The following is a 12,280-nucleotide window of genomic DNA, read 5'->3' as shown; positions in this document are numbered from 1 at the left end:
GGGAGGGAGAGTTAGAAAGTTAGAGATAGAAAGTTAGAGACAAAGAGAGTTAGTGAGAGAGAGAGTTAGATGAAGAGTTAGAGAGAAAGAGAGAGAGTTAGAAACAGAGTTAGAGACAGAAAGAGAGAGTTAGATAAAGAGTTAGAGAGGGGGCGAGAGTTAGAACAGAGAGAGTTAGAGAGAAAGAGAGACAGAAAGAGAGAGGGATAAAGAAAGAAAGTGATGGATAAAAAGCAAAAGCAAACAAAAGAAGTGAAATGAAAAACAGACGGTGAGAAATGGAACAGAAGGAAAGAGAAGAAGCAGAGAAACTAGTGTTAGTCTTCATTAAACACAGGAAGAAGAGAAGAAAGAAAAGAGAGAAGAGAAGAGAAGAGAAGAGAAGAGAAGAGAAGAGAAGAGAAGAGAAGAGAAGAGAAGAGAAGAGAAGAGAAGGAAGATGTGAAATGTCTGGATTTCTACTTGTTTCTTTCCAACCAAGAAGACTACGAGGAGAAGACACTCAGTGACCACGGCTATGCCACCACGACACTCGGTGGCAAAACTCGCACCGGAAGTTCCATGAATAACATTGGAGTCTATGAGAGCCGGCTGGGACAGCTCATGAACAACAAATAATTCTGAACCATAGAGACCTTTGTTATATAATCGCTCCAGGAATATAAAAGAAGACATATCACAGGTATTTTTACAATCACATGCTTTTCGATGTCCACGGTACATAATGTTATTGAGACAGCTAAACAGCGGCATGTATAGTTTCTGTCTCTGAGCTATCGCGAGATTTGGATTCCAGACAGGGAATGGTGGAGTCTCGCGATACTAGCTAGTTTAGAAACATACTTTGTGCTCTTTAGATGCCTCTATAATGTTATACAGTGTACATGCCAAAAAAGCAACACAGCAGAAAACAATGTGTGACATGTTTTCTTTTATATTCCTGAGCAGAGTATTTTATAAAGGTCTCTATCGTTCTGAATAATCTTTTTGTTCATGAGCTGTCCAGCCGCGCTCTCATAGGACTCCAATGTTATTCATGGAACTTCCGGTGCGAGTTTTGCCACAGAGTGTCATGGTGCATAGCCGTGGTGCCAAAAAACGCATTAGTGTCCTTTCCTTATCTGAACTTCCTTGTTTCCAACTAGGAAACCTGTGGTTCATTCTACCTGTAGTAGGTGCATGAACCAATCAGCTTTCAGCGTGCCAACCCGATGAGTCATGATACGGGCCAATAGGAAAATAGCTGGCTCAGTTGCTATGGTTATCCAGGGCAGCATTTATCAGCACATTTGTATATTATGTAAATTGGGAAAGGCAAAACGTCCACAGAGATGGCCTTTTGGGGCGGGCAGCACCAGTGTGCCATGCACTGCTGCACTCCAGTTCCCCGTGCCAAGCATCATGCAAGCGTCATCAATATGTCCGTACTATGTCATGGCACATTAGGAACCTTTTATTCTCAAGGACCCCCATAACTCAGAGTGTACAAATGGAAACAAATGCCAGTTAGTCTAAACATACAATGACTTGTCTTTTAGTTCCACTCATTACATTTTTGTTGATGAAATTGTCAATTTATTCGTTTTAGTTATCATAGCTTTTTTTTCTTTTTTCATTTAGTTTTCTTCTGTGAAAAAAGAAATCGATCATCATCTTCTTCTTTTCTCATTTTCACCATAGTTTTAGTCAGCCATATTTTTAATAACCTTATACACAACTTGATATTTAACCACTTGAACCACAGCATCCCTATTCTGGGGGAACACCTTGTGAGCTTGTAGATCAGCTATTTTTGGTGAGACATTTGCAACTCAGTTCTGTTTGATTAAGTATAGAGGGTCTGAGTCCAGCACCCCTGGACCTACAGTGTGTCACAGCACCTTATCCTGCCCTGCTCTAAGTTACCTATTATTATTATTATTATTATGATGATAATTATTATTATGGTGACCTACCTGAACATTTCAGTGAGTTCTCCTTTGATCAGAGCAACCAGGCATGGGAACCCGATGCAGGCTGGAACCAGGTACAACAGAGCAGGCTGGGAGAGAGAGAGAGACAGGTTAGATAAAAAAATCTAGACAACTCATTCGCTACTGCAGTTCATTGAAGCGACCGATTGGTGGAAGTGCAAACGTGCTGAAGGCACACTGCCACTCAAGTGACTACTGGCCAATCACAGCGTGTCTTTTCCGGGCCTTCAATTCAATGAAGCTTTATTGGCATGAGGAGACAAACGTTTACTTTGAGCTTGTCTTAATAAAAATGCCTATCCTTTTTTACCAACGCCCCAGAGACGTCTTTTCTATGTCTATGGGTTAAAGAGCAAGTACAACAGAGTGGGCTGAGAGACAGACAGTTGTGGGAAACAAAACATACGATAGACAGACAGACAGACAGACAGACAGACAGACAGACAGACAGACAGACAGACAGACAGACAGACAGACAGACAGACAGACAGACAGACAGACAGACAGACAGTTACCTGTGCGTGTTTGAAGGTGTGCATGATGAAGATGGTCAGACCCAACCCGAAGATATACGCTAAGAAACTGGTGTAGAAGTATGTTCTGCTGTTCTTCTTTAGACTGGAGACAGAGAGAGAGAGAGAGAGAGAGAGAGAGAGAGAGAGAGAGAGAGAGAGAGAAATATGATCCATATGCAGAGTGTAATCTTTACAGTAAGTACAGTTTACTACACTGAACCCAGACTACTGTAAACAACATGGAAACACTCACCTGACATCAAAGCGCAGCAGCAGAGCAATGAAGATTCCTGGGGGGGAATAAACAAGATATAGATTTTATAAATAAACAAGGTTTTGCTCTCCAACTGTAGCTGCTATAATGAGGTAACGAGGAAACCCAAAGATATTCCCTCTCTCCTGCACTGTCTTGAATGTAGTTGATCTGTCACTCATAACTATGCTATTAAAATGATCATACAGTTTTTTTGTCTAATCTATTTGTGAATCGTTGCTTTTCAGCAGCAGTCAGCCGTGTTTTTTTCAATAACTTCAGGGTTTCCTGCAGCACTTTACAGGCCAGGCGCCCCGCCCGGCCTGAAAACCCCCCCGCCCCCCCAAGGGTATTAAAAAAAATCTCAAAAAAAGTTTTTGGACCTCCAACAATGTACTAGGCATGATCGCGATCGCGAAATTGCATGTTTAACCCCCATACCAACCCTATCTTTCAAACATGGCAGCCATGTTTGTTTACATTTGAAGAAAACATAAGGGCTGGTATCTCCTGAATGCCTGAACGGATTTCCAAGCTGATTTTTTTGTTTGAAAGCTGTGAAAAGCGTGTACATGCATATATGATAATAGTGCATCATCTGTGCACGAATTCGTACACCAGCGTGCAGTGTGCACACTATTTTTTTAACCCTTTGGTGGCGAACCGGCAATATAAGAGGTCCGACTTTAAATATGGCACCGAAGAAGTTAAAGAACAACTTCTTTTTTTTATGTATGTTAATGTATTAGTGTATGTTTTATAGTATAAACATTTATATCTCCAAAGTAACAAGTAACTAAAGTTAACTTTGTAAGAGTAGAAGTAAAATATTTGGATCCCAGATGTAGTGGAGTAAATAAGTACTGAAAACAGGAAATACTCAAGTAAAGTACAAATACCTGAAAATCTCCTTTGTACAGTATAAGTACAATACTTAAGTAAATCTACTTAGTTACTTTACACCAATGTTTCTTTTTTTTTACTGTGCTGTAGACTTCTATTTATATGGCACGAGTGCTGGTTGATTAACCTGGGGGAAAAAACAAGTTACACTGTCCTGTGAAAAACGTAGTTATTCAATGTTGAATAAATGTGGATGATAGCATGTAGTTGTGTTTTCCGTCATCATGGGCACATTCATGGCAAAAATAAGAATTAATATAAAAAATTAAGTGAATTAATTACTCGAATTAATTAATTAATTATCAAAAAATTTCGGCGCACGCGCATGAGATCCCCCCCTGGTCAAGACTTTTTCCTGCAGGAAACCCTGAACTTTTGTAATTTATTGGTGCCATGGCATTGGTCCGAAGGTTCATTAGTCCGAATGTGTTAAGAATACTATGCCTAACCCTAACCTCAGTAACCCTAACTAAATTCGGACTAATGGGCAGTCTCCAATTTATTTTGTATCATTTATCAAGCAACTTAACAACTATCTGGGTTGCTCACGGAAACCTAAGCAGACGATAAACAATGACACCCAACATGTCTGAAAGTGAAATATCCAAATGTCAGCGCTGTGCATCATGTTGTTGTTCTACCTGGAATGACGATGTCTCCCAGACCCAGCATGGCAAAGTTACTGGCCTCCAATCCTCTCTCTAACAGGTCCTGGGGGAACACCACTGGAGGGGAGGGGGGAGAGAGGGACAAAGAGACAGACACAGAGAGGGACAGAGGGGGTTTGTTAGTCATATTGGCAAATAAATGTCCACATTGAACACGTAAAATCTCACACACACACACACACACACACACACACACACACACACACACACACACACACACACACACACACACACACACACACACACACACACACACACACACACACACACACACACACACACACACACACACACACACACACACACACAAAATCACTTACATTTGATCGGGGCCTCAAAGGACTTGGCCACGGTTACCATGACGTTGGTTCCAAACACCTGGAAACACAGAGACAGACAGACAGACAGACAGACAGACAGACAGACAGACAGACAGACAGACAGACAGACAGACAGACAGACAGACAGAGGTTTTAGTCAGGTTAGGGTTGGGGTTCTGAAAGTCTCCATGATGTCTGACTCCAACAAGTACCATGCATTCTGCTGAGAAGACTACAAGTACCATCATACCCCCTTTACCTGAGTACATTCTGCTGAGAAGACTACAAGTACCATCATACCTTTACCTGAATACATTCTGTTTAGAAGACTACAAGTACCATCATACCCCCTTTGCCTGAACACATTCTGCTTAGAAGACTACAAGTACCATCATACCTTTACCTGAATACATTCTGCTTAGAAGACTACAAGTACCATCATACCTTTACCTGAACACATTCTGCTTATTAGACTACAAGAGAAACCCATAGCTAGCATGATGCTATGAATCATCAATAACCCACTTTTATTAAAGAAAAGAACATTTACAAATACAATGTGTGTGTGTGTGTGTGTGTGTGTGTGTGTGTGTGTGTGTGTGTGTGTGTGTGTTCTTTGCTCACCCAGAACACGTCGTAGACGAACAGCCCCCCCAGCAGGATGCAGCCGGTACTGACGTTGTTCAGGTGGAGCAGCTCCACTCCGTTCAAGGCGAACGCCAAGCCAAACAGGTTGTTGGCCACCCAGTGCTGTGACATCACAACAATGCCGTCAGCTCATTGGCTATCACAACAATACTGTCAGCTCATTGGCTATCACAACAATACTGTCAGCTCATTGCACATCACAAAAATACTGTTAGCATACAGTACATGACCTACAGCTACATGATGATATAATACGTAAAAACGTCTTGTTTATCTGTGTCACAATTAGGGACGATTTTGTTAAACCACCTGCTGTGTATTGACCAATAAGATGTCAGGTTGAGAACTACTGCTGTGTATTGACCAATAAGATGTCAGATTGAGAACTACGGCTGTATATATTGACCAATAAGATGTCAGGTTGAGAACCACTGTTGTATGTATTGACCAATAAGATGTCATGTTGAGAACCACTGTTGTATGTATTGACCAATGAGACGCCAGTACCTTCTTGAGGAGGTACCAGACTCCGACCACACTGCTGATGATGAGACAGATCAGGTCCTTGGTGTCAAACTCATAGTTGACGACCTCTGGATGGACAGACAAACAGACAGATTATATTATTGTCACACAAAAAATAATGACTGACGTTTTAACCCATTTAGGGCCTAGGATTATTGAATGCCTTAACTATTGAAAAATAGCAGATATACAAGCTCACAGCGCGGCACCGCGCTGTGAGCTTGTAGATCTGCTATTTTTGAAAAAGTTGTGAAAATGAAGTGCAAATCTTTGAATATATGTATTTTTAACGTTTGTAACTCCAATTTTGCTTCTGGGTGGTCCCTGGAACTAGATATTTTGAGTTGGGGGTCCGTGGCCAAATACATATCATTTTGGGGGTCCTTCACATGAAAAGGTTTGAGAACCACTGACACAGTAGTCTCTCAAGAACAGACTAACTGAGCTCCAGTTAATTGAAAAGGACCTTTTCTTTGACGATGGCTGGCCAGATTGCTGACATAGAAACATAGGCTTTTCAAAAAAAACTTAGAAGGATTCAAAAGACACTTATAGAATCGGGTCAAAATTAGAATTTTCATTATTTTTCAAAAATAGCAAATCTACAAGCTCGCAGCTATGACTCCTTTTGGGATCCGCAGCGCCGATTCCGCACAGCATTGCATACCAAATCCAATGTGTTTTATTCATGCAGCAAACAAAGAAACGCAACACTGTCCTGTGTGCAAAGGGCTTTAGTCCTTCGAGTTCAATGGGGGAGTGGTGCTAGCTTGAGGATTGGTCAAGATTCACATGACAATTTCCCAGATTTACATCTTTCTTGTCTGATCCCTGCTCTGGTAAATATGAGGGCTGTAAGTGCCGTTTACCTTCCTTGGCCTCTCCTTGGCCCTGCGTGAACAACAGCTGGTACTGCTTGTTGGGCAGGGTGGCTGGGAACAGCCTGCTCATCAGAGGACTGGGGGGGAGAGAGACAGAGAGAGGTTAGCAGGGTGGCTGGGAACAGCCTGCTCATCAGAGGACTGGGGGAGAGAGAGACAGAGAGAGAGGTTAGCAGGGTGGCTGGAACACCCTGCTCATCAGAGGACTGGAGGGGAGAGAGAGACACACAGAGAGAGAGGTTAGCAGGGTGGCTGGGACACCCTGCTCATCAGGGGACTGGGGGGAGAGAGACAGAGAGAGGTTAGCAGGGTGGCTGGGACACCCTGCTCATCAGGGGACTGGGGGGAGAGAGAGACACACAGAGAGAGAGGTTAGCAGGGTGGCTGGAACACCCTGCTCATCAGAGGACTGGAGGGGAGAGAGACACAGAGAGAGGTTAGCAGGGTGGCTGGGACACCCTGCTCATCAGGGGACTGGGGGGAGAGAGACAGAGAGAGGTTAGCAGGGTGGCTGGGACACCCTGCTCATCAGGGGACTGGGGGGAGAGAGACAGAGAGAGGTTAGCAGGGTGGCTGGGACACCCTGCTCATCAGGGGACTGGGGGGAGAGAGACAGAGAGAGGTTAGCAGGGTGGCTGGGACACCCTGCTCATCAGGGGACTGGGGGGAGAGAGACAGAGAGAGGTTAGCAGGGTGGCTGGGACACCCTGCTCATCAGGGGACTGGGGGGAGAGAGAGAGACACAGAGAGAGGTTAGCAGAGTGGCTGGAACACCCTGCTCATCAGAGGACTGGGGGGGAGAGAGAGACAGAGAGAGAGGTTAGCAGAATGGCTGGAACACCCTGCTCATCAGGGGACTGGAGGGGAGGGAGAGAGACACAGAGAGAGGTTAGCAGGGTGGCTGGGACACCCTGATCATCAGAGGACTGGTGAGAGAGAGAGAGACACAGAGAGAGGTTAGCAGGGTGGCTGGGACACCCTGATCATCAGTGGACTGGAGGGGAGAGAGAGAGAGGTTAGCAGGGTGGCTGGGACACCCTGATCATCAGTGGACTGGAGGGGAGAGAGACAGAGAGAGAGCGAGGTTAGCAGGGTGGCTGGAACACCCTGCTCATCAGAGGACTGGAAGGGAGAGAGACACAGAGAGAGAGAGGTTAGCAGAGTGGCTGGAACACCCTGCTCATCAGAGGACTGGAGGAGAGAGACACAGAGAGAGGTTAACACCCTGCTCATCAGAGGACTGGAGGAGAGAGACACAGAGAGAGAGGTTAACACCCTGCTCATCAGAGGACTGGAGGAGAGAGACACAGAGAGAGAGGTTAACACCCTGCTCATCAGAGGACTGGAGGAGAGAGACAGAGAGAGAGGTTAACACCCTGCTCATCAGAGGACTGGAGGAGAGAGACACAGAGAGAGGTTAGCAGGGTGGCTGGAACACCCTGCTCATCAGAGGACTGGAGGAGAGAGACACAGAGAGAGGTTAACACCCTGCTCATCAGAGGACTGGAGGGAGAGAAGGAAAAAACAAGGTTTGTTTTTACTGAACATTCAAATAATACACACTTCATGCTACCGTACAGTGGTTCTTGATTGATTGATTGAGGTGTTTATTAGAGGTTTTGCATAGGGAACTGTACTGTCAGTTTCATGACAGTACAGTTCACTGGTACAAGGTCAACTGAAACTCGGGTAAGGCAAGCTTATTTCCGTGGAGATCCTTCAATAGCATGTACTAATAATGTGCTTCACTACATTACATGGTAATGACCTGTACGTTCACACTGGTCATGGAGTCAACCATAGTAGACAGTAGGTACTGTAGCTAGATGGTGCAGTGCAAGGGAAAGGTGTGTGGCTGCAAGAGTCAATACTTTTGGAACTTATTGCATCATTGTCAGTATAAGTAGCCCTGTGAAGAGCTGCACTCAGAGACTCCTCTAGCCTTAGGAAACATTGGCTTAAGATCCTGTATTTATAACTGTTGCGGCGCCCACTGGCCTACCGGTCCAGGCACATACCACATAGTAGGGATGGGACGATATGAAAATCACTCCCCATCTCTCCCCCATTTCCTATCAGTCTACTGTCCTATCAATAAAGGCATAAAAACCCCAGAAAACTAATCTTATAACTGTCACAAATTAATGTCTAACATGTTCATTTGGACAGTTTTTTAGTTATGTTTATTGTTGTTATGTAATTGTATGTTTTTCTATAGTCCATGAGTCTGCAATAAAGACATTCATTCATTGAGTCATAACAACCCCAACACGGTTGTCTTTTGCACCAGACATGTTTTTCAAACCACACAGCCCTCATGGTACCAGGCATGTACACTGACAAGCAGGCCTTGAGACTCACCAGGAACACCTGAGTGAGTTGCATCACATCAGGCATTCAGTGAGTTACTCAAGGACACAGAGCCAGGAAGAGCCAAGGATTGAACCCAGTCAACCCACACACAGACAGACGCTCTAGATACTGAGCCACAAGCACCTATTAGTGTGTGTGTGTAGGGCTGTCACGATTATGTCCTTTTACACAACGATTAATTGTCACTCAAATAATTGCGATTAACAATTTAATTGTGTTTTTGTCGTTGAAAATTACATTTCTATTTGGATTTTAGCTTTGAAGTTGCACATGGCAGATATGACCACAACCTAAATATACAAAGAAATGACTGACATTTTATGACAACTTTATACTTAAAAAAGAACACTGATAGTGGAAATAGCCGATCTACAAGCTCACAACACGTCGCATCGAGACGCGTTGTGAGCTTTCCACTATTTTTGACTTTTCTTTTTAAATATATGAAACATTTTCAGCATGGAAACGATTATGAAAAATAATCGCGATTATGTCAAATATTTGCGATTAGACGATTATGTAATAATTGTGACTGTCCTGTGTGTGTGTGTGTGTGTGTGTGTGTGTGTGTGTGTGTGTGTGTGTGTGTGCGTGCGTGCGTGCGTGCGTGCGTGCGTGCGTGCGGTGTGGTGTGTTACCTCATGGTGTGCGACAGAGCGAGGATTCCCAGAACAAAGAAGTAGATGGACAGCAGCAGGTTGATGTATTCCTGAGAGAACACCTGAACACACACATGATAACAACACATGATTAACACACAGTACCTTCTGCATGCGTGTGTGTGTGTGTGTGGGTGTGTGTGTGTGTGTGTGTGTGTGTGTGTGTGTGTGTGTGTGTGTGTGTGTGTGCGTGCGTGCGTGCGTGCGTGCGTGCGTGCGTGTGTGGGTGGGTGTGTTAGAGAGAGAGAGAGATTCATTTCTCAGGATCTACTCTCTCTGCTCTCAATGGGGATATATTTTTACATTTAAAGTAAAAGCCTTTCCCAACAGACTCAAGCATTTCAACTCGTTGCTTTCATCACTGGGTTGGTGCCCAGTTGTCTAGGTGCCCACCTCTCCAGGTGCCCACTTGTCCCCCTAAAGCCCCTTTTCCACTGGCCCAACACCACACCACAACGCCCACTTGTGCCAGGTTTTCCACTACAAGGACCTGGGTAGAGTGGTGTGAAAGCGGTACTAAACGTGGTACTAAAAAGTATCCAGTCTAGAGTAGGTCTGAGCTATAGGCCACACAGGGCCAAACACTTCATAATGACTGATCACTCACTGACTTTTCATTTAGACCACCAGGATATAGTTGTAATACATGATAATAGATTATATTGTGTTATAATCACTAGTATAATCTATTATAGTGTATTATAGTTATCATAGTAATACATTAATACTTTATAGTGTATTATAATCACAGTTATAATCCATTATAGTGTATTATAATTTAGGATAGCTGTAATACAAATTTATATTGTATCATAATCACAGTTAAGGGTCAATTTGTTTCTTACTTTTGTGTAATGGAAAATGTAGATATTTTTATGTGGTGCGGTGCGGTGCGGTGCAGTGCTAAAGCTGCAGTCGAAAAGGGGCTTAAGTGCCCACATGTCCCCTAGTGCCCACATGTCCCCTAGTGCCCACATGTCCCCTAGTGCCCACATGTCCCCTAGTGCCCACATGTCCCCTAGTGCCCAGATGGTTTAGGTGCCACCCTGAGTGCCCACCTCTCCAGGTGCCCAGAAAGAAAAAAATATGTTTCATTACCGGTCCAAGCTGGTCAGTAAACAAAGTAATCCACGAATACACAGTTACAACATGGAATATCCCGTACCGTACCACAGTACACAGTTAGTATCTTTAAGAGTAATATTCAAGTTACATTTCTGAGGAATGTTAACAGCCCTAGTGAAGGGGTTTTCAAACTTTTTGGACTCAGGTCACCGTTTTCATCCACGCAACCCCTGAATTACTGTTCATTTTTAGAATCGTACATCCTATTGGAGAAATATCTGTTTCTATCAGAACTGACTGAAAATAACATTGTACTTGACGTTAAACCACTTGAACCCCAGCATGCCTATTCTGGGGGGGAAGGTTCACCAAAAATAGCCGATCTACAAGCTCACAACGTGTCACAACGTGACACGTGGTAAGCTTGTAGATCTGCTATTTTTGGTGAAGAGCGGAAAAATAACTCAAATATCAAATACAGTGCAAATCAGGCCTGTTTTACTAAGCATAGTGAAGTGATATTGATGTAGTGATATTGATGATGAATTCCAAATATTATCAAATTATCTCGTGGCACCCCTGGACTGGCATCACGGCACCCCAGGGTGCCCCGTCACCCACTTTGAAAACCCCTGCCCTAGTGTGTTTGCGTGCGTGCGTGCGTGCGTGCGTGCGTGCGTGCGTGCGTGCGTGCGTGCGACCGTGCGTGTGTGCGAACTTACCTTGAAGAACAGATAGAGGCCAAACAGAGTGCAGCTGGCGATGATGGGAAAGCGAGCAGCATCTCTGCTGGTGATGGTCTCTGGCATGTCTGAGGCATTCTGGAGGGGGGAGGGAGAGGGGGAGGGAGGGAGAGAGGGAGGGGGGAGAGAGAGAGAGAGAGAGATGTTATTGTTTAGTGATGATAAACAGCAGTGCTTTTCAAGGTCCATTATTTATTCAGCATTGAGCCACGAATCACCATTTGATGACATTTAGCCTCAACACTCGGCATGCTAATCAGTCTAAAAGCGCCACATTTTGCACAGATGTAGCCCAGGGCATGCTCTAATGATTTAGCTAGGGCGCCCGAGTCGGCGACCTTCGGGGTCGCCACAGCGGCCAAGTCAAGTTGGGCTCCCGTCGACTTTCTATACAGAAGGAAAATACCCAGAAAGAAATATGCTTTAAGCAGGATGTGAGGGGTCTAACTAGGGGCTACTTAACTACCCAGAAAAAAACTGTTTTTCTGTGTATTTTCCTCCTGTATTGAAAGTCGATGGGAGCCCAACTTGACTTGGCCGATGTGGCGACCCCGAAGGTCCCTAGCCCTAGCTAAATCATTAGAGCATGCCCTGGGCTACATCTGTGCAAAATGTGGTGCTTTTAGACTGATTAGCACGAAATCTCCCTAACGCCCCCGACTAATTACCATGTTGATCAAAATAACAATTATTTAAGTAATGCAGATTTAACTCTAATTAAGGGTCCATTTGGTTACTCTCCATCATTTAGCTG

General features: G+C 44.3%; 1 protein-coding gene across 2 annotated transcripts in view; it reads right to left on the bottom strand.

Annotated features, from left to right (window-relative positions):
• hm13 (histocompatibility (minor) 13) overlaps nucleotides 1–12,280 on the bottom strand; it is a 35,612-nt gene that overhangs the window by 6,965 nt on the left and 16,367 nt on the right. For both annotated transcript variants that reach the window (XM_080734084.1, XM_080734085.1), the window contains 10 exons: nucleotides 11,506–11,604; nucleotides 9,698–9,780; nucleotides 6,675–6,763; nucleotides 5,788–5,873; nucleotides 5,257–5,382; nucleotides 4,633–4,690; nucleotides 4,286–4,369; nucleotides 2,742–2,778; nucleotides 2,489–2,591; nucleotides 1,956–2,041 (listed from right to left, as the gene is read on the bottom strand). In XM_080734084.1, the coding sequence (XP_080590210.1) occupies nucleotides 1,956–2,041; nucleotides 2,489–2,591; nucleotides 2,742–2,778; nucleotides 4,286–4,369; nucleotides 4,633–4,690; nucleotides 5,257–5,382; nucleotides 5,788–5,873; nucleotides 6,675–6,763; nucleotides 9,698–9,780; nucleotides 11,506–11,604 (851 nt within the window). The remainder of the gene's footprint in view (nucleotides 1–1,955; nucleotides 2,042–2,488; nucleotides 2,592–2,741; nucleotides 2,779–4,285; nucleotides 4,370–4,632; nucleotides 4,691–5,256; nucleotides 5,383–5,787; nucleotides 5,874–6,674; nucleotides 6,764–9,697; nucleotides 9,781–11,505; nucleotides 11,605–12,280) is intronic.

Source organism: Nannobrachium achirus (assembly GCF_963921795.1).
Source record: "Nannobrachium achirus genome assembly, chromosome: 9".
In the NCBI taxonomy this organism is placed as follows: domain Eukaryota; kingdom Metazoa; phylum Chordata; class Actinopteri; order Myctophiformes; family Myctophidae; genus Nannobrachium; species Nannobrachium achirus.
The sequence above is the reverse complement of the archived record's forward strand: the minus strand, read 5'-3'. Positions and strand labels throughout refer to the sequence as shown.